Genomic DNA, 21,987 nt, shown 5'->3' on the forward strand with positions numbered 1-21,987 from the left:
GTTCACAAGTCATGATGGCGGAACTGTAGACTTCAGGACGAGCAGGAGTGCACCGCCTGTCCTCGTTCAGCAATTGTACATAGTTATTTATTCATCCAACCAACTCTACGTCTCTCCCCACAATGACCCGCTGGATTCCCACTAAAAAAGAGAAGTACGGAGTCGGTAAGTTCTCATATGGTTGCTTCGTGTGTTTTTCACTCTCCGAGTAAACTTCCAGCCACTAAACTAACTTGAAGGGAGAGGGGACTGTGGAGTTGGGAAACACAAAGTTTCAGTGGTTACTTTGTTGTTGTTGGTGGTGGGACACGACGGATAGCCCATAATTAGCTCAGGTTGGTTTCACAAACTTTTTTTCTGTAACGCAGAAAACTCCACATTTACTCTCCTCGTTGTCATAGAGACTGCATATCTCTGTGAAGTAAGAAGTGACTTTTATAACTGTCCATATGAGGCGTGGAGGGAAAATGGGAAGGAGCCAAGAGTCCAATGAGCACAGGTTATCAGTCATTATTGTGCTAAATCTCGCTGAGCGGACTAGTTGAAGTTAAGGCGAACTTAAATGGATTCTCAATTTGCTGGAAGGTGCCTTCCTTACAGCACCTCTCAAGGACTCCTGTAGTAGGGCCCCACATAGGAGCCTCTGCTGTGACTGTACTGTATGCATGTCAGATAAGAGAGGAGCATTTACATAAAGTTAACATATAGAGGACTGTTTATCTTTTTTTTACGTCATTTTTGTGTCAAAACTTTGTATTGCGTCACAATTTTTAAATTGCACTTCAGTAGTTTTCAATAAGGTGTGGCTCTGCCCCCTGAATGTGTTTTTGTGAGCTTACTGTACAAAGCACTGTGCATGCATGTTCCTGTTATCAGGTCTTCCTCCACGCCCTCAGGGCAAATCTGCACAACTAGCTGGCTCGATTATTCCTCCCAGCGTTACTGTAATGACTTTATTGTTTGACTTTATTGTCAGCACAGGTGTAGGCTGGTCATTGGTTACCGTTACCACACTGACTCACTGCTGAATCTGTGCTTAAAGCTACATGCACTGTTTCCTTGTGTGCAGCAGATGTGCTACACCTGAAGAAAAGCCTGCATGTTGTGATAGCGAAAACGCCCAGTGTGTTTAGTCTCTCTGGAGTGTTTGTGAATCAGAGCCCAGGACTGGAAATACCTCGGCTTTGTGCTCTGACCTGGATCTTTCAGTGACTTTATCTCAGGTTTTAAAGAAAGTGCTGCATGCTCTGTTGACTAAAAACATTTTTAACCCACAAATTCACGTGGGTGTGGGGCGCTGCGTTGAGCAGCACTCACAGCCCCTCTCTTGATTATATACGACCTTGTTTTAGCAGCTGATGTTGAGGAATGTTTTGTGTTAATCCTTTTAGATCCCAGTATGGCGTTTAAAACGGTTGCCCTGCGTGATGGTGTTGACTACTCTATTCTCCTACCATTCGCCTCAGAAACAGGGCAGAAGTCACCCACACTGTACTTAATCCTTAAAATGCCATCAGACCCTGAACAAGGTCTTACATTTTTAATCCGATTATCATCCCAGGATGTGCCGAAATACAGGCAACTATGTTTGGGAATGAAAAACAAGATCACCAAGTCTCTGATAATATCAGCAATATCATGCTAGCTAACAAGGAAATGTGGGTAATATGGGGATTAAGATATCAGTCTTTAATTGTGAATATGTGGCACCACTATAACAGGATTGCTGCTTAATTTCTACATCCTTTAGAGAGGCAATCCTCCAGAGACTCATCTAAGCTTTGAAAATCAGCAGGTGAAAAACATGTAGGCTCCCTCATTAGTTTAATTTATTGGATCTCTGTTTTTTGGGAGTAAATGTGTCCATGGCTTTAATACGTTTTTTTGGACAATGCCTCTTTAATGGGCATCATGTCAATGCTTTCATGAATTTTATTAAAACCCAGTGAGACCTCGCCATTGATATTGAGAGTTTACAACTGATGCCCTCGCAAGATAACAGTTACGCAGGAATTGACAGCATCAAAGATTGTTTACAGGTCTTGCAAAGTAAGCCTGCAAGTGATAAAAGAAATAATAATAATTCTGTAAACATGTGGCTCCAGAGGGAGCTTTATGAAATCTGATAAAAAGATGTCACCTGTGAAAATCCTGGTTGGTGCTTAAACATGACCAGTTTATGAATGAAAAACATATCTTTGCTTGTTGAGCTCAAACACAGTGAGGCCAGCTGGCCTGTAGACCTCTGGTCAAGTTCACAATAGTTGCCCACCAGAATAAAACAGAAAATGTATCACAGAACTAAGAGAGGATAGCAAGAGGATATCTCTTGTTCTTCTGAATTGAATTACATCTATAGAAACCTTCTAATCTTAAAATGTTTAGAGATATACAGTATGACAGAGGCTGTGTCTTAAACCAAAACCATAGTATGCAATTTTGTGTATGCGAGAAATACCCGGATCGGCCAGTATTATAAGTAGGATATGATACAGGAGCATACTGGTATACTAAACCGCCCCACAATGCACTGCACTCTCAGACTGTCCACTCATAGAGCCTATGAGCGGCTTAAAATAAAAGTTCTGTGCTGAAATACATTGAACATGTTGCCAAATAATATTAAAACGAGTACTTTGTCCTATTAGTAATCAATGTTTGCACATTGTTGTTGAATTACGTACCGGCGATCACGTTAGCTTGATGCTAGCTCATCGAACGAGCTCAGATCAGAAGTACATCGCATAATCCGTATTTTAGTATGTTGCTAACGCCATAGTACCTGTTGGTTAGTAGACACAGCCGGAGACATTCAGATTTTTTTCTTTTCTGATTTGATACCTAGACTTGAGTAGCAATCTCGTGTCACTAAATAAATATATGCATACTGGTACAATAAGACTAATCAGTGAAATTACACTTGCTTTGTTGACATTACACTCTGCCAGAACTAAGCTGTCATATTTGTTTGTAATTCTGATAATTGGCTTGAAACCAGTGTTGTTTTTTTGACTAATTGGTTATGGTAATGGGATCAGTGTGTTGAATTGTTTACTAAATTGGAAAAAATAGCCCATTCCCAATTCCATCCCTTTGGCCCAACCCCTAGTTTGGAGTGACAATGACTAAGTAGTGGCCCTCCAGAAGGGAGTTACAGGAGCAAGTAGGGCTGTGAGATATGAGTAAAAATGTTCATGTCAGTTGATATAGATGATTATCACGATAAATGTCAAATCATTATTTCTTTCAAATTTAAAGACTTATTTTTGCTTCTGAGTGGAAGTTGAAGAAACCAGATGGTTAATTGTGGTTGAACATTCTTTATTGTCAGAACATGACAAACTATACTTGGGGTGCCTCAGGGCGGCAGTAGCTCAGTCTGTAGGGGTTTGGGTTAGGAAATGGAGGGACACTGTTGGGGATCAAATCTGGAAATTGGTTTGGTAGCTGGAGAGGTGCCAGTTCACTTCCTGGGCACTGCCGCAGTGCCCTTAAAAAAGTTACCGAACCATCCCACCAGCTCAGGAGTGCTCGCTGAGGGAAGCCCCCTCACTCTGACATCTCTCCATTAGTGCATGTCTGATCCTGTTTGTGCATGTGTGACATGTATTTCAGCCTGTGTGTAGCAGGTTCAATAACAGTGTAAAACCCCTCGCGGTATTAATAAAGTATATCTTCTTCTATATTGCAAAAACATCTGCCTGGTCTACAAAATTCAGCATAACACCGCTCCTCCTCCTTTGAACTCATTCACAATCCAACATAACAGCAGTCAGATCACACGAGTTGACCTTCTAATTCCATTTAGGAAGAGCACATTTGGTCAGCTATCATTTTCAGTTAGAGCAATACAAAACTGGAATTCACTACCCACCACTATCATAGATATACATAGATACTCCACCTTTACAACACACCTTTAAACATGGCTGTCTGACAACTATAACTGCACACATTAATCCCTGTCAGATGGGATATGTGAGTTCGTGTGTTTGTTTTTGCTTGGTATAACGACCCTATATTTATTTTGTTGCATAAACATTTAAAACAACCAATTTCATTTTTTAACTTCTGCGTTGTGATGATATGGGCTTTTTCCCTGCAGCTGTAGCCATGTCAGTCGGGGACTTTTCCTCCACCTCTCCATCTGGAGGCTCTACCTAAAGCAAAAGAAACTCTACAGGGAGGGACCTTTTGGAGGGTTAGAACACCAAGACCCCTCGATCCCCAAAAGCAAAGGAGACACACTATCCTCAGCGGGAGCTCTCATAACAGAGGCTTTGGGTCAGGAGGTGGGGTTAAGTTGGGGAATTAGGATGTAGTCACTGTGTTTTGAAAAACAAAAAAAAAATCTTAAAGGGATTTTAGAAAAAAGGTTCAGATAAAAATTCTGAGCAGTCCACACATTTTGAATATATGCAAACATTTTTCATTGTAAAAATGAAACAGCTGGAAGCACAAAGTATCCTACTTAACTGCATAGTACACTAACTGCACTGCAGGCAGCAGGTATCCACATACTGTAGCAGTTGTGCAAGCTTCCTATTGGGCCATGACTTGCTTTCTAAAAACTCACAAATCATGCTCGTACATCTCTACTTTTCCAGGTGACTGTAATCATAATCTTTAAGTCTCAAATTCTGTACAATTTCACATGGACTTTAATGTGTAATCATTATGATCGACGTTTGATTCATCACAGCAAACATGTAGAATTTATTTAGTAAACAACGTGTGTCAGTATGATACCACAACTTCCTCCTTTTTAATATGTTGCAATAAATGACGGACCAGTTTCCCACAAAAAGATGAAGAGCTCGAGAGTTGTTTGCTCTGTAGGTATCTATGCTGCTTGGAGTCTTAAAATAAATCCAAAGTTGTAATAATTGGCCGCCTCCGAAGATCACAATCAGTTCATCCCTGTGTGTGTTCATCTTGCAATGTCAAACCTGATTGAGGTGACCCCGTTTTCTTAGTTTTCATGAACTACAGAGACGACTCATCAGTCATGAATTCTTTACAGATCTGGATAAAGACATCTGTGCTCTCTCTCCCTCTGATAAGGCAGTAGTCATTTTCTGTCTGTTAAATGTTGCAGGAGGGTCTTTAACTAGACTTAAAAGATGAACCCTCACTGGACCTAATTCTATCCCTTTTTTTGCACTATTAGCTTTGAACTTGAGAATTAAGTTTTTGATTTACGGGTAACCTATAAGGACTTATTAGCTGGAGCACCGTTTACGAGCTACAGATCGTTTCTGGCTGTCTAGACAGCTGACGGGAGGCGAAGGACTTCTGTACTTTAGAAACGTCCTGCCTGAGGAGAGTTGGCTCAAAAACAGACATTATGAGACCTACTTTTACTGAATGACTTCATGTAGAGATACTCTACCTCTCCCTGCTGTGGAAGCTCTTAATATGAATATGCTTGAATTCATGTTTATGAGAGATACTATTATTACTTGGGTCGAACGATATGAGATTTTTAGGGCCTATTCCAATATCGATATTGAGGAGGTAAAAAAAAGATTCAATATATCGGCCGATATCTTTCTTAGATCTATGAAATCTGTAGAGATAGATGGATATAAATGTACACAGACATTTGACACAACATTCAGACGCATAACAAACATTCAGAGCCCTTCAACTTGCTTGTGTGTCTCAAAGATTAAGCCATGCAAGTCTAAGAGCACATGGTCGGTATAGTGAAACTGCGAATGGCTCGTTAAATCAGAACTGAACAACATCAAAACTCAAGGTCATGATTGTTGTACTGAATATCAGCACTGCTGGGATTGTGTTCTGCAGTTTTCAAACGAAGATCTTTATCAGTCACATCTTTATTCCTCCTATCTCAGCCATCTAGCTAGCTTACCTCACAGTAACCCACACATCAAACACTGGAAAAGATCATGAAGACAAGATGGTCACCCAAGTGGAAAGTAACTGTGCATGTACGTGCATCACGGCTTGACACTCTGGAGAGTGATAATGCTTGTTGTAATCCACAGAGAACTGCTAGTGTAATACAATGAAACTCAAATTAAATTCTATTTGACTGGTGAATAACTCTTATAATATCTGCGATAAAAATGTGCCGATAACGATAGTCACCAAATATGCTAATAGTGGCTGGCTGATTAATCAGTCGGGCCTTAATTATTACATCACTGAATTATTAGCAACTGAGAACCTTCATAAATTCACTACATGCTTCTGTCTTTTATTGATTTAAAGTAATAATATTCCCTTTTTCCTGGTTCTGATGTTTTCAAGCTGACACCTGTTTTACTTAAAGGCTTTGTTACTAGAATCTGTGCATCCTGATATATGCCTGGCACTTTAAAGTCTTTTATTGTTTCCTTTTTTTCCCCCCGTGTGTTAGATTGAAAGTTATTCCTGCTGAGACTGAAATGAATTCGGGGGAACAATCTGTCTGTAACATTGTACAATCAAGGTTTGGTGGCTAGACTCGTTTTTGCGTGTGAGTCAGTGTGTGTGTCTTCTCGCTCTTTGTTATCTGTCTGTGAGTTGTATCCTGGCTGTAACTTGTAGGAGTTGTTTATGTTTTGCTTTCACAGCCACTCAGTGGTGAGAACAATAGATTTACTTTTAACGGCGCTAAGTTTGACGAGCTGCCAGCAGCTGCTTCGAACTGTTCAGCCGTGGTGGTCTTTAATTGTTGGCGGCTAATCCACATCTATGATAAATCATTTAGAGTGACTGAAGCTGACTTTGATTTAGAATTAGTATGCACATTAACGTGAACACAGACAGAGGCTTTCTTGGAATGTACAGCGGCAGCTTCAGGCTCAGTGTTGGAGGTTTTAAGAGGAAGATTTTCTGTCTCAAAGTTGGACAGATGAGCCGTGTTGCCAAGGCCCACGCTGTTGCCTTTAGTTTAGACAGTGTGGCATCACAACACACTCCACTGGGACCCTGACTTTGGCAAATTGCCATGCTGTTGCCAGGCCTGCACACTGTGTCAAGCCTGTGAATGGACCATTGTCACTCTCGGCGTGACCAGAGGCAGATGTCATTTCTTCAGTGCATGTTTTATTCGATATTGTTGTGACTGCACAAATAACTTCCTGTTGCAAACAAATACTCTCTGAGAAGAGATCTCGCAGTATAGGCCTATGTCAGTATATATGTTAGCTTGAAAAAGGTGACATTTCCTTTTGTAGGTCGATGTTTGTACTGTAGTAAGAGATTCTGTGATAAGAATACTGTTCCTTGAGCAAATTCTATTCATCCCTGTGCACACTGGGAGAGCTTGAAGTTTTGGCCAATCACTGCAATTCTTCCTCAAATTTGACCAATCACTCTTATAGCCATGTGAGTATTGCCATGTAAGTCACAAAACGAGAATGTGAATACTCTAAGGTTGATGTTGTCATTAAAAAAAAAAAGGATATCTTTACTCTATCTATATATATTTTGAACGCAGCGTGCTACAGTTTTTTACTCTGCTGGTGAATTCCAAGAGTCAAAATCTGGTGGTAAAAAATTAATTCAATGTGGATGTGCACAAAATTGCAATTCCCCCAGTGTCCACTTGAGGCTGGCTCCAAAAGCCCGGTCAGTCTCATGAACACCCGTGTTAAAAGGCCTATTTTTACAGCAGAAATATACACGTTTATAACATGGTTCATAAAAACAGTTTTGGTCTGAGTAGCTACTTTCTTTCTTGCACACTGTCCATTTTTAAGCCTCTTTTAAGAGTTATGCATAATCATTCTAATATCATAATAACTTTAATTATATATCGCCTTTGGAGAACAGAGAGTCACAAAGTGCTTTCCAAAAAGTATATAAACAGAAACATCAACAATATACTAAACAAACTAAGCAATAGCAAGTCTAAACAAACAGGTCTTCATTTGCTTTTCAAAAGAGTCAACAGTGCCCACATATCTTAAAACCAAAGGCAGAGCGTTCCAAAGTGTTGGAGCTACGACTTCAAAAGCACAGTCTCCTTTGGTCTTTAGTCTGGAGGGTGGAACCACCAGCAAGAGGACCTAAGAGATCTGTCAGGAGTTTAAGGCCATAGAAGTTCTGTGAGGGTAGGCTGCTGCCGGTCCATGCATATTCTGAAATTTGTGGGAAGCCATGTGCAAAGAAAACAGAACTGGAGTTAAATGTGACATTTTGGAGCACTTGGTTAATAGTCTGGCTGCAGCATTTTGTTCTAGTTGTAAACAGTTAAGAGATGTTTCATTTTGCTCTTTTGCTTTTAGGGGTAAGACCAATTAGTGGTGTGGCCGATCTGACTGACAGGCGGGTGAGTTGTAGATGTTTTTCAGGAGGCTAAAAGTTCTGCCTCAGCTCCAGCTCTTTGCCTGTTTCATGAAGAAAAGTTAGTAGTAGAAAGCATTTTCTAATATGAGGAACCACCATCATAAGGCTTCAAAGCTCCACTTCAGAAACTAGTGGATGACATCACTTAGAGTAGACTACCAACTAGAGGCTCTGGGTTTCTTACAGTAAAAGTGTAATGAGTTACACAAAAGGAAGCTTTAAAAGATCACAACTTTCATTGCAACTGCTTCAACAATATCTGACATTTTAATCCTCGACAGTCAGAGAAAAGTATGCAAAAAGCTGTAGGAGCTGATTATACATTTAGTTTCAAAGGGTCAAAAGAGACAAAGAAGGTGTTATGCTAATGCTGAGTTTCTGGACCCATAATGGTTCCAGTGCATATTTTTCTTTTTGCTGCCCGGATGACTGACTTCACAGCCAGACTTCATTTGCAGGAACCTGTGCAGGTGATAACATATCCCATATACAACATAAAGCAGCATGGGTCTTACTTAATATTTTAAGAGCCCAGGGGCTGGTTACACAAACACACACAGTCCAAGAATAAAAAAAACGATTCCCTGTGGAGATGTTTTGTCTGGGCAAATGTTTTCCTATGGAAAGCTGGAAGAATCTATCAGGGAGGAGGAAATCATGGAGAGAGAAGGGTAGTCGCATTCAGTCAAGTCAAGTTTTGGTATTCAGACTGAGGTGTGATAAGCTGAGCCAGTTGAAGCGTGCTGTGAAATCTAGCCTCCAGCAACAAGCATTATCACCATGCAAGTCAGGGCAGAGCTCTGCTCATAGCTCCTCTATTTCCCTAAGAGAATGAGTGGCTGCGCACTATTGCGGCTCCCTCAAGTCATGACAAAGACCTCTGATACAGTATTGTTTGCCAAAGTTTCTCTTTTGGAATGACTGTCTGGTTTGTGTGTGTGTGTGTGTGTGTGTGTGTGTGTGTGTGTGTGTGTGTGTGTGTGTGTGTGTGTGTGTGTGTGTGTGTGTGTGTGTGTGTGTGTGTGTGTGTGTGTGTGTGTGTGTGTGTGTGTGTGTGTGTGTGTGTGTGTGTGTGTGTGTGTGTGTGTGTGTGTGTGTGTGTGTGTGTGTGTGTGTGTGTGTGTGTGTGTGTGTGTGTGTGTGTGTGTGTGTGTGTGTGTGTGTGTGTGTGTGTGTGTGTGTGTGTGTGTGTGTGTGTGTGTGTGTGTGTGTGTGTGTGTGTGTGTGTGTGTGTGTGTGTGTGTGTAGTACGTGTCTGTGTCTGTGCCTGACGTGTTCATGTGTGATCCCTCCCATACGTGTCCTGGTTAGAGAGTAACAAAGGAGAGATAGGAGTCTCCTCCAGGAAAGCTGTTAGGTTAATAAACTGAGTGTAGGCAGGGCCAGGCCTCACTGGTGAACCAGCTGGTAGTAAAGAAACCCTGCAGAGTGTAACTACCTACCAAAGACTACAGTTGAAAGATAATGACAGAAAATAGAGGGTGTGATGCCATCTCTGCTCCTGACTTTTGACACTGAAGCTACCTGCTGCAGCACAGTCCCATTTACTGCAGCGTTAAACACAGCCGCGGGGCTTTTGGTTCAATTAAGAATCGTCAAAATGCTCTAAAGGTTTGAGTCACACTGTTCTGCCGCACAAACACACAGCCCGCTGTTCGAAAGTTTAGGAATAAATCAAAGATCAAGATCCTCAATGCTTTCGAGTTGAAGTTCTGAGACATGGGGGGCGGATTGGTTTCCATTTTCTGGGAGAAAGTGTGAGCCTCTGATCCAGAGCTTTTCTTGCTCCTGTGTGCAAAGAGTGTTTTTTGGGGGTTTGGGTTTTTCCTAATCCGCTGGACCATATGGTTGGGGGAAAACATGTCAGTCATACTATCTGAAGAAATCTTTGTCAACAGCTTTCAATGAATATTGTGTGTTCCTCTTAATGAGACGTCCCGTTTTTGTCCTTCAGCAATCTACAATTATGATCCGAGTGGAGAGCAGGAGCTGTGTCTACAGGTGGGGGACACGGTGCACATACTTGAGAAATTGGAAGGTGAGCGAGCCTGAACACACAACAGGCCCCGACACGTCCCTCTTTCCCGTCTCTTAAGCAAGCTGGTACAGGCACTTAAATGAAACTCTGAACTAGGCTGCACTCAATAAGCTATGCATAATCATGTAAATGAGTCTCACACATTGTCTTTTCTGACGGACTGGACTGTCATCACTCCTGTCTCGTGCACCGAGACAGGGGTCTCTGCCTCCTGTCTCTGCCTCTCTGTGACATGTCTCCCTCTTAATTTCTGTTTGCTCAGGCTGGTATAGGGGATACACACTACGCAAGAAAGCACAGAAGGTAAGTTCCTTATCAGCACTTTATTATCCTCTAACTACTGCTGTGATGTGCGTATGCTAATATTACCTTACTGCTTCCTCAGGGTATTTTCCCAGCATGCTACATCCACTTAAAGGAGGCTACAGTTGAAGGAATAGGGTGAGATCTCATATCAGTAAACATAACATCATGCTTGTAGCACAAACTATGCTTTAGGTGTTCCAATACGGTTTGTCACTAAAATATCAGTGCACTCGTAACCAGCACGAGTGAGGAATCACTTATTCTCTTTTTGGCTTTGTAGGGTAACTATTTATCATGTTTAAAAATGCACATCAGTCCTTTTTAAATTTTGTGACATGATCAGCTCGTGATAAGCCTCCTTTCCAATATCTTCTTTTTGTCTTTTTCTGGCTGGTAGCCAGCAGGAAATAATTATTCCAGCAGATTTACCCCTGGTGCAGGAGCTCGGTGCGACTCTGAGAGAATGGGCACAGATATGGCACAAGCTCTATGTGGTAAGTATGGATTTCCTCTCTCTTATCAGCCTCTCTATCTGGAGTGCACTGTACTTTTGACTTGTTTTTTCCTGCCTCACAACAGTCAAGGGTTTTTTTTCTTCCGTTTTGATCTGACAGGCGAACAAGACATCCCAGTTCAGGAGTGTTCAGCAGATGGCCTACAGCCTCATTGAGTATCGATCTCAGATAGTGTCAGGAACACTGCCTAAAGATGACCTTGTGGAGCTCAGAAAAAAAGTCACAGCAAAGATTGATTATGGAAACCGGTATGAATCCTGCTGCCTTATTGTACTGCAATGAATTGCCTTGTGACATAGAAGCTGTTGTAAAGTTTTATTCGTGTGAGTCATGGCTGTGTGATTGTCTAAGATAACTCAAGTGATGGTCTCTGATCATCCGTGCTGCTCAGGATTCTGGGACTTGACCTGGTGGTGCGAGATGAAGCAGGGAACACACTGGACCCTGACCAGACCAGTACGGTCAGTCTGTTCAGGGCACACGAGACCGCATCCCGCAGCGTTGATGACAGGATTCAAGAGGAGAAGGTTTGATCTAGATTTTTATATCCTAATATTCACATTGTAGCTTGACATGTGATAATACCTTGACATGGATTGAAAATGTCATTTAGTGGACAGCAATGACTTTCATTAATGGTTCATTTAAATGTCTTAGAGAGTTAATTCAAAATTATCACATTTATATATGTTGTGGTTTTGGAGGGTTAATGTGCTTAAATGAAACTGAATGTATTAAATAGGCAGTTGGTCTCAAACTCGGAGTCTGGGCCCCACCGGGGGGGCGTCAGAGAGGGGGCAGGAGGCAGGAGGCTTTTTCTGTTCTGAGGTTGTCAAAACTAAATTTGCACATATGAACTTAAATCATGATAACAGACTCACTGAATAATTAATGAATGTCAACTTGAAATATTTAGCTGTTTGGGTCTATAGTGTAACATATCAACTTGACACTGGTAGATTGATAATTGGTTCAAACTGTGAATTTTTATGTTACTGCATCCCAGTTTGAGATCGTTTTAAGTTTTGTCGGCTGACACATCACAGTAATGTCACACAGTCACAGTTTTCCTCTTCAACAACAGACACATAGTGTGTTTTGATCAAATTAACTTCTCTTGCGGACTGTGGGTTGTTTCTCTTTGCGATGAATAAAAACGGTGTGAGGCGAAAACTTACTTTGGCGACAAACTTCCTTTCAGCTCTTCTGATTTTTTTTTAATTGAATTTGTGAAATATTGAAGAGGGTTGGTAAAACAGCTGAGTTCAGTATGACAGGGAACACTGGTTGGTGATTGATGCAGACTGCAGGCATGTGTGAGGCGCTTGTATCCTCCGATCCAGGATTGTCCTGAAGTACTGTTTTGTGCTGTAGTAACAAATCCCACTCGTAGCTCTCCAGGTTTGAAGATATGGGCTCAGTGTTTCCAAACCTGCACCACTAAGTGACTTGGATCTTTCTGTCCTCCAGTTTCCACAGAAGTTTTTCCTCCTCTCTCTTTCAGACTTGTTGAGTCTCCATCTGCAGAATTGTTTCCTCTGTGTACTCCGGCCCACAAAATTGTCCTCTTGTATCCGTAGGAAACCCCTTTAAAAAAGCATATTTTAAAGTTTGGTTGTATTAATTGTCTCTTTCGAAGCACACACAGCCGAACAGACAACATACATCTCCTGTTTGAATTAAGTTTTCCTCCAAACCCTTCTCACAACAGGTGAGCCACATGTGCAGGAGTCTTGTTATCGCTGACTTAGCATATTGAAATGATGCATGTATAAATTGTGCAGATTAACATCGGCAGCTGTTGCATAAAGATTTAAAACAACCGCTTAAGAAAATCAATTTTAAAGAAGTTGCACACCAGAGGTCGAGAGAAAGAGGAATTCATCAACCAGTTCAGTGGTTTCCAACCTTTTTTTCTTGAAGCCCCCCTACTTGTATCTGAGAAAAGCTGAGCCCCCCCCCCCCCCCCATCAGGAAAAAATAACATCAACTTTAACAACTCGATTGATGTATTTTTGTCTTTGTATGTGTGGCTGCTCGTTGTTTGTGTGAAACTCTGTTAATTGTGCTGCTGCCTGTCTCGGCCAGGACACTGTTGAAAAAAAGATTCTGAATCTCAATGAGTTTCTCTCCTGGTTAGATAAAGGTTCAATTTAAATAAAAAAACATTGATTGTGTTCATTAGAATCTTTACCGTTGAAAAGTGTCTCTTTTCTGATATAGGCAGAACATTTTTTCTTTTGACATCGAAATGGAATAGACCTTCACACATGAGCTCTTACTAAAAGACTTTATTCAGTAAGTGTTTTATCATCATTTTAGATAATATGCGTAATTCTAGTTTTGACAACCTCGGAACAGACGGAGCCTCCCGTCCTCACTGGGATCTTTTTGCCTCCCTGGGGGCCTTGATCCCAGGTTGGGGACCGATTCAGTATTTTATCAATCTGAGATGTCTCTCTCTCTCTCTCTCTCTCTCTCTCTTGTATAAAAGAAGAAAAATTCTCAAAGGTCTTCGTTTGTTGGTGGCTGTAAATAAACCTGGGAGACCCACATAGATAAAGTCTATGTATACACTGATCTATGTCCATGCATTATTTTGTCCTTGCATTTCTCCAGAAGCGGCAACAAAACCTTGAGATGAGGCGTCAGACCCTGTTCAGTACGATTCATACCTACAGTCTGCTCATGAACCTGAAGAACTTTGTGTGCAACATCGGAGAAGATGCTGAGCTGCTCATGTCTCTGTACGACCCTGACCAGTCCGAGTTCATCAGGTTTGCTCCTCACCTCTCTTGTTTTTAACATTCAGTATCAGGCTGAAGTTATTTTCCTGTTTGGGTTCTTTCAATTTATAAAAATAATTTCTCAAGGTTTTCTTGCACAAAATGCTGTAGGTTTTTTTGCACAAATTAGTGCTTCTAAATGTTCAAACTCTTTAAAGAGTTGAAGGACACTGAAGAAAGTGAAAAAATTCTGCGTTTGATAAGTCAGACTGTTCGCTGTGAGAAAATGCTCTAGAGCTGGGGTCGGCAAGTTAGCCTCAGGCCAAATTTTTTATAATCAACTAGATGGCAGGCCAGAACCAACTATTTGAGTCATGAAATACTTTTGATAATTTTTATTTTCCCTTTCTGTATTGTAAAAAAATAACCTGCATAAGTATCAGTTTAATTTTGAGAATTATTGACTGCTCTTTTTAAACTCACTGGAGCCTAATTTACAGGAGAGATGTATGGACAGTGGACTTCTCTCTCTCTCTCTCTCTCTCTCTCTCTCTCTCTCCCTCTCCCTCTCTCTCTCCCTCTCTCTCTCTCTCTCGTGCGGTCAGCACTTTTATGAACAAATTAAAACAGGTTGAAAATATTCTTGGGGGCCATAAATAGCCTTTACCTGAGTGGCTCACCCAAGTATCGTCTATTTGTGGGAAACACTGTGCCAGTCGACCTTCTTCTCAATGAACACACAAGATAGGAATTGACTGACTGATAAAAAACTTAAGAACTACGTGCCTTCGGATGAATATGACATCCATATTGCAGGAGATCCAAAAAATCGTGGGAGACGGTGGATGCCAGTATTCACATTAAGCCTGTTGTTTTGTATTCTGTAGCTCAGTCGTACTGTACCGGTTCAAAAAAGGCACTGTGGCGATTTTGAAGGCAACAGGCCAAAGAGGAGGTGATTCTGGTGATAACTGTTGTTGCACAAGACGCTGTCCAGTGTCCGCAGTGCTGCTTCATTGTGTGAATGTTTATGTCTGTCACTGATTGTCATCATGGAGTTGTTGGTTAGAAAATAATACAATTCATAAAAGTCACACTCTAAATCTTGCAGGCAAGATATCATTGCTGGCGGGCATGCTTTGTTCCGGGGGCCGCCAGTTTCAGACCCCTGCTCCTGAGGCTCCTGAGAATAGCTATTAAAAATGTGAAAGCTAATTAGTAAGCATTTTTGACAACACGTTTAATCTGCTGTGAAATGAAATTGAGTTTTTTGACTACATTTTTCTCCTGTAGCCTTGTTACAGTTTAACATCTAACTGTGATTTTTATTCAAACTCTTGCAGCGAGAACTTCCTGGTGCGCTGGGACAGTATGGGGATGCCTAAAGAAATTGAAAAGCTGAACAACTTGCCAGCACTATTCACGGTAACTGAATCCCAACCCACCGGCTGTATTCCCAATGCATCGGATCTGAACAATCCAAATCTGTGACAAAGGAGACAATTTGCTCCTGGATAGCTCCTAATTTACTGAAAGTTTCACTGAATGGCTTACTTTCACGGCATCTCTCTGGAAATTTGAATACATTTGCCTCCATTATTTCCCTGCTGTTTATGGTAATGGCACAGACAGCAGTTTCCTGCAAAGAACTTGGTGTTAACCTGCATGTGACTTGCACGTGTGACATTTTGAGTTAGCGGTCGACTCATTTCTAAAAACTCATTCATCAAATCAAAGAGCTCAGCATTTTTTTCCATATCTCTAAGCACACAGGTCTCCTCTGATTTCTAAAACATGCAGGTTGTTTGAAAGATGATACATTTGAGGATTCTGCTGCATGCTTTCATCCCCTAATACATGCCATCTGGTCTGCAGCTCCAGACATATGCATGGACTAAATAACCTCCTAGTCTGCCGCCTATTGTATGTTGAGCTCCTCAACATTTCCTAATATTTATCTTTGTTTCGTCCAGGACCTGAGCAGCAGTGACTTGATGAGGCAGAGACTCTTCCTGGTGTGTCAGATCATCAGAGTGGGCAGCATGGAGCTCAAAGAGGGCAAGAAACACACCGGAGGACTGAGGAGACCATTTGGTGTGGCTGGTAAGCTGCTTTCTGAAAATGTCCTAATATTTGTGTTGAATCCATCAAGAAAAAATGCCACTCCTTTGTGGCGGCACAAAATAGTTGCGTGGAGGTGTAAAAATGAAGGATCCATGTGCCGAATGGAATGGGAACACCTGCTTCCTGACCTAGAAAATGCCTCCACCCGGCCTTGGCAAAGGAGCTGGTGGAAATTGGTTTAGCACTCGTCTTTTTGTTTTGGCCAGATGATTAGTGGATTTGATGAGAAATGCCTTCCTCTGCGGTTCCAGTAAATGGACTGAAACCAGAGACAGAAAGAAATAACATTATTCTTAGCCAGGAGAAAGAAAAACACTTTAGAGAGAGGGCCGGGTGGAATGAACATTTCAGAGGCATTTGCAAGCTGGAGATCAAGGACCCTCAATCTGTTTTAGTTGGCTGGCTGTCGGCCGTGCCCGGCAACAGGTGAGTGAAATCAGACACATGGCTCTGCTTCTGTTTCAGAAGTAGGAAATGCAGTCTGCACAGTTATAGTGAGTAAGTTAACTTTAAGAGCAATCAAAACTGTGAGAAAACATTGCATCAGGAGACTTACCCTTGACCGCTTGCTGACTGTGATGTTGTTTTTGTCTTTGCAGTGATGGACATTACAGATATCGCTCACGGCAAAACAGACGACGAGGACAAACAGCATTTCATCCCTTTTCAGCAGTGAGTCTTGTTTTGTCACACTTCCACATGGCTAACAGGCTCAACCTTGTTTAGTAGCGTTGCACAATTCAGCACAAATAATGGGAAAGAGTCAGAATGAGACTGGAGTTATATTTCCTTACGGTGTTCCATCAAGTCTATGCAGTTAAATTTTTGCTATGTTGCATTTCAAGGACAAAAACAAGAAAAAACTTGCAATCTGGAGTGTTAGCTATTCTCAAAGCCATGCTTCAAGGCCACGTTTTCACAGCACACTGCAAGATGGGCGGATGCGGCAATGATGCGTTCACAGACATCCTAGATGGAGCGCACCAAAAATATCTTGACTGATTCCCGACATCTAAGCCACATTTTTCTCAGGTTTAACCTCCATTTGTCTCTTCGCACGGTGTCACAGTTCACTTTGTTTTGTAGAGGAGGTACAGAGGAAAAAACATGTTTTTGTAGGATTGAAATGTTATCATTAAATCATCGGAGGATCTCTAAAACACTAAATGTTGACTTTAATGACTGGAGAGATACTAATACAGTTCCAAGCATAGTTAGTGTTTTCACAAAAGGGATGTCTCCTCATTAAAAGTGAAGGAAAGCTGCATGGACATGTAATACCGTGCTACTTCCCCAAGTGTGTCCCTGACACAAGACAAAGTGTTCCACACAAGTTGTTAAGCTTTTCAGCCGTGACAAATGTTTCAATATTTTATAGATGCTGAGGGACGAAGTTGTCACTGGTAATCATGAAGTGAACAATTACAAATTAATCACAAAAATACCAAACCAAAGGAAACTCCAAACACACATTTAACTGAACCTTTTTTGGAGTTGCTGAAGCAATTCACTAAGGCAGCGCCCCAATACATTTCTGTAAGCACAAAGCACATCAATCTGTAAAGTCTATTTCAAGGTAGAGTCAGTAGCAATGTTGGTTGCAGTTTGTAAACACAACATTTAAATTGAGGCCCCTCCTCCTGTGCTGATCGCCCCAGAAACACATGCCCACTGCAGGGTTATTGTGTAGGTTTACTGCTTGTACCCACACTGCAAGCTACCTGAGAATATAACATTAGTTGTACTGTAAGAGCCTATAATTTAGCACACTAGCACAAGCTAACCGCTGTGTCTGGCATTGAGCAGCATTACTTCACTATAAGTCTATATTTAATTTTCTTAAGGACAAAGCTACAGACTCTATTTTTAATTCATCCTGCAAAGGACTGTCAAAACATTGACATAATAAATCAGGCGTAACTAATATGAAGAGCAGACACCCCACAGAGGCTACAGACCTCAACTAATCTGTCACAGGTTCAACTCCTGGCATCGACTCTTTGAAGGATGTCTACCCCACATTCTTCTCCCGACATTTCCTCTCCCTCTTCCGCAATCCTATCAATGAAGTCAAAAAGGCCCAAAGATCATCAGAACCCAGAACTACATGTGTTTAAGCATCTGAGTCTGTAAGGGAACAAAAGTGCATACAGACAGGGTCCAGCAGGAAGAAGGAGAAATCTTTGTGAACCTCACACTTGGAAATTTGTTGAGGCTTCTTTGGATCCTATGATGGTTAAATGAGGATCTTAACTAGTGATTAGATCAGAAGTCATAATATTTCAGATCAGAGTAATCCAGGGCACGCCAGGATTGTTCAGCTACACTTAAAAGTGTAATGGATTTCAAACATTGGAGCAAACATCACATTTCGCATTGTGTCTTCCTGAGGTTCTTTCTATGAAATATTTAATCGGCAACTATTGTGTGGGATCATTTCCTATATAAAACTGAGTTTAGGACACTGCAGACACCTGACAGTGTTGAGTTTGGGACTGTACTCATCCCTCTTTGGTGGACTGCGGATACTTAAATTATCTTCTGAAATGCTGGAATCTTGTATTCATAAATAGTTAACAGCATTTAGGTGGCGTTTCTGCACTTCGCTGCATTTTCTGGCACCAACTCTTTCCCCTCGGGTGGGTGTGGTTTATACGGTATGAAGTGTTGCACTTTGTCTCCGAACACAAAACCCTTTGAACATGGTCAAACCTTTACCTTAATGTCTCCCTTAAGCATGTAGTGAAAAACATCATTGCGTATTAAAGGTGACATACAGTATTAGGACTTCTCAGTCCACAGGAACATGTTCATATTTCTAGGAACTGTTGGAACCCTTCTCCTTTTTTATTCATTCTTCACAGGAACTATGAACTGTATTAGTTCTATGAACCCCGTTAAGAGGAATCTTTTTAGCTTATGCTTCAGAGTAGGTACCATGGCGGTATGAATGCACACAGAAAAAAACTTCTCATGATGTATAGTTCTCAGAGAACTCCCTGGTGGATAGTTCCTCTTCAAAAAGTCCCAGATGAGTTTGGTCCGAAAACACCTTTTATATAAAATCCACTTTTCTAGTGCTTTTGCCCATCCAGTCATCTGTTTGTGGTCTGCATATGTCTTAATAAGTATTGAGTTGGACCTGCAAACATAATAAGATTACATGATAAGTTACTTGACATATTTTATATAAATGAATGCTAATCTCTAAAGCAGTTCCTTGTTTTGTGTTTTAAATCCATTGAAAAATAAAGCCTTTCCTGTCAGCTCCCATCTGTACCTTACCATGCTAACATGTCAAACGTGGACCATCGTTAAGACTTTTGTAATGTCAGGATGTTTGCATGTTACCATTAGTAATTTGCTCAAACTACAAGGTTGGCATGCCTGCACACTGGAATCATTCATGATAATTGACTCGGCACAGTTCCCTAAATTCAAAATGAAAGCGACATAAATTCATACAGAGATCTAAGAACATGAATTATGGACTAAATGATTGCAGTGTTTGAGAAAAAGTATCCTTGAACTTCATGAAGCTCGGTGTAGTTCTAGCACTTTGCGTGACTTTGTCTGTAGGATCCACTTGAGGTAAGTGGGCTGTTTGGAGGAATAATTGTGCATCTTGTCAAGAGATCCAGAAAGCCTCACACTGCCTCTGCAGCTCTTCTGTCCATTTGTTTGTCACCTGTCAGAGATGCTGGCAGCTGATATATTTTTTTTTAGACTCACTCTGATGCTTCTCTCCCAGGATAGCTATGGAAACCTACATCCGTCAGAGGCAGCTCATCATGTCTCCGCTCATCCCCTCTCGAGTCATTGGAGAGAATGAGCCGCTCACCGCCGTCTTCAATAAAGTGATCGCAACGCGGGAGGTCAATCACAAAGGCCAGGGTAAAGTGAAGTGTGCCCAGACACTGTGTTCCCCTGTGATTTCAGAGGGTCACTCTAAATTGAACCTTTTGTTATGAAGAGAATAAATGAAGTGTGAGGGGTCTTCGAGGTGTGCACTTTGGTCGTCTGCTTCATTGAATTTCTTTACATGTTTGCTGGCAGGGCTGTTTGTGACCCTGAAGCTCCTCCCTGGGGATCTGGCCCAGGTCAGGAAGGACTGCCCCCACTTTGTCGACCGCAGCACAGCTATCGTCAGGAAAATGGGCTTTCCAGAAATCATCCTCCCAGGTGGATTGACGTCTTTGTTGCTCGGCTTTGCTCTACATATGCCATGGTCATGTTCATTTTAATTGCTCACAAAGCCGTGAGGAGGATGCATAAATACTTAGCACATCCACCTGATCCTCTGTTGTCCTTTCTCCAGGAAACGTCAGGAATGATATTTACATAACCTTGCTGCAGGGAGAGTTCGACCGTGGCAAAAAGAAGACGCCGAAAAATGTTGAGGTTATACTCAGTGTGCACGACGTTGAAGGCAATCCAGTGGAGGTAAAGAAGACGTGTGGATGTAACAATGGTTTACATTTTTTATATGTCATGTAGACATTCATGGCCCCCGCATTATTATTCCTCATGTCTTTAGTGATCCTCTGGCTTTACTCTGACGCTGATATGTGTGGCTGTCAGTTAGTTATCTCATTCATGTCCACCGGTGGATGGTTTGTAAGAAGTCTAGTATTCCCCTTCATTTTTAATCAGGTGAAACTTTCCATTCATCTGACACTTTGGTGTCTGGCAATATACCTGCAAAACTAATGAAACTCCCACAAACCTCAGTTGTATATACAGCACACACCGGCATGCAAACACGATAAATTTCTAATTATTTGTTGGTAAAGATGTTTCCATTATAAGGTGGTAAGCATGCTAACATTAGCATTTAGCTCAATACATACTACTGCCATTCATCTTAATACTACCAGCTGAAAGCATGGCTAAAGACTCTTTACTTTATTATTTTATTTTTATTTTATTTTATTTCATTTTCTCTTTATTTCTATCATTTTAAACACATCTATGTGATCTGCTATTCTAACATTGTTGTATTGGGGTCATCAGTAGCTCCAAGCACTCTTTCTTAACTGGCATTTTCAGAGATTGGTAAGGGCTAACTTTGAAGTTCAAATTCCAAAGGGAGATGAACATTTCAAATGCAGTTTGAATAGTCAAAGTCTGTTGTGCCTGATTGCAGATGCATCAATGTGAAAACTGTTGTGCCTGCAAATCTAAGGGCATCTGAAGAAGATTAAAATAAGCAACCTGTAGGCGGGTCACTTCCAGATATTGACTAAGGAAAGCACACGTTAAACACATATACAGACATAGAGAAAAACATTACTGATAACATGCAATCATCTGAAAGGTTTACTCTGTGTGTCACAATAGGAGATTTTAGGAAATAAAGAGGGAACATATATATTCTCCTGTAATGCATTTTGCATTTATTGTTGATTTCATAAACATCAATGATCAAATTGAAATTGTTGGTATAATGTCAACTGATTCCCTTCCTTGCACCTCCATAGAAAGCGATATTTCCTGGGGCTGGATATGATGGTATCACAGTGTACAAGTCTGTCATCTTCTACCAGGTGAAGCAGCCTTGTTGGAATGAAACAGTCAAGGTAAGAATGAGGACGACGACCACATGTGCAGCTCTGCATGTCTGATGCCATGAATCCCATGTCCTCTCATCATTGTTTCAAAAGGATTTACTTGAGCTCAATTCAGTGAAATAATCTGGTCCCGGGATGTTCTTTTTTAAACAAATCTCCCACCAGATAGTCCTCCTCTATATGTTTAATCTTTTATTCACAGTCTCCTTAATTCCCCTGGCTTTTCTCTTCTTCCTTCAAGGTGACAATTCCCATTGAAGACGTTTGCCGCTGTCACCTGAGGGTGATGTTCCGACACAGATCTTCCCAGGACTGTGAGTGGCTGTGCCTTATTTTGTATGACAAACACTGACGCGTAATCTTGCCACCATGTTAAATGCAGCTTATGCTTCCTTTATGCCGTT

General features: G+C 41.3%; 1 protein-coding gene across 2 annotated transcripts in view; it reads left to right on the forward strand.

Moving 5' to 3' along the window:
* The window catches only part of dock5 (dedicator of cytokinesis 5), a 42,725-nt gene continuing 20,738 nt past the window's right edge, over nucleotides 1-21,987 (forward strand). Inside the window, exons 1-16 of one of the 2 annotated variants that reach the window (XM_061037529.1) lie at nucleotides 1-165; nucleotides 10,259-10,342; nucleotides 10,605-10,645; nucleotides 10,728-10,783; nucleotides 11,046-11,142; nucleotides 11,263-11,411; nucleotides 11,555-11,690; nucleotides 13,783-13,940; nucleotides 15,233-15,314; nucleotides 15,863-15,992; nucleotides 16,613-16,685; nucleotides 19,765-19,907; nucleotides 20,070-20,195; nucleotides 20,332-20,456; nucleotides 21,494-21,592; nucleotides 21,825-21,897. In XM_061037529.1, coding sequence (XP_060893512.1) covers nucleotides 123-165; nucleotides 10,259-10,342; nucleotides 10,605-10,645; nucleotides 10,728-10,783; nucleotides 11,046-11,142; nucleotides 11,263-11,411; nucleotides 11,555-11,690; nucleotides 13,783-13,940; nucleotides 15,233-15,314; nucleotides 15,863-15,992; nucleotides 16,613-16,685; nucleotides 19,765-19,907; nucleotides 20,070-20,195; nucleotides 20,332-20,456; nucleotides 21,494-21,592; nucleotides 21,825-21,897 — 1,615 coding nt within the window. In that variant the 5' untranslated portion in view covers nucleotides 1-122. The remainder of the gene's footprint in view (nucleotides 166-10,258; nucleotides 10,343-10,604; nucleotides 10,646-10,727; nucleotides 10,784-11,045; nucleotides 11,143-11,262; nucleotides 11,412-11,554; nucleotides 11,691-13,782; nucleotides 13,941-15,232; nucleotides 15,315-15,862; nucleotides 15,993-16,612; nucleotides 16,686-19,764; nucleotides 19,908-20,069; nucleotides 20,196-20,331; nucleotides 20,457-21,493; nucleotides 21,593-21,824; nucleotides 21,898-21,987) is intronic. The other variant, XM_061037530.1, reaches the window with a different exon arrangement.

This window comes from Labrus mixtus, chromosome 5, assembly GCF_963584025.1.
Source record: "Labrus mixtus chromosome 5, fLabMix1.1, whole genome shotgun sequence".
Lineage (NCBI taxonomy): Eukaryota > Metazoa > Chordata > Actinopteri > Labriformes > Labridae > Labrus > Labrus mixtus.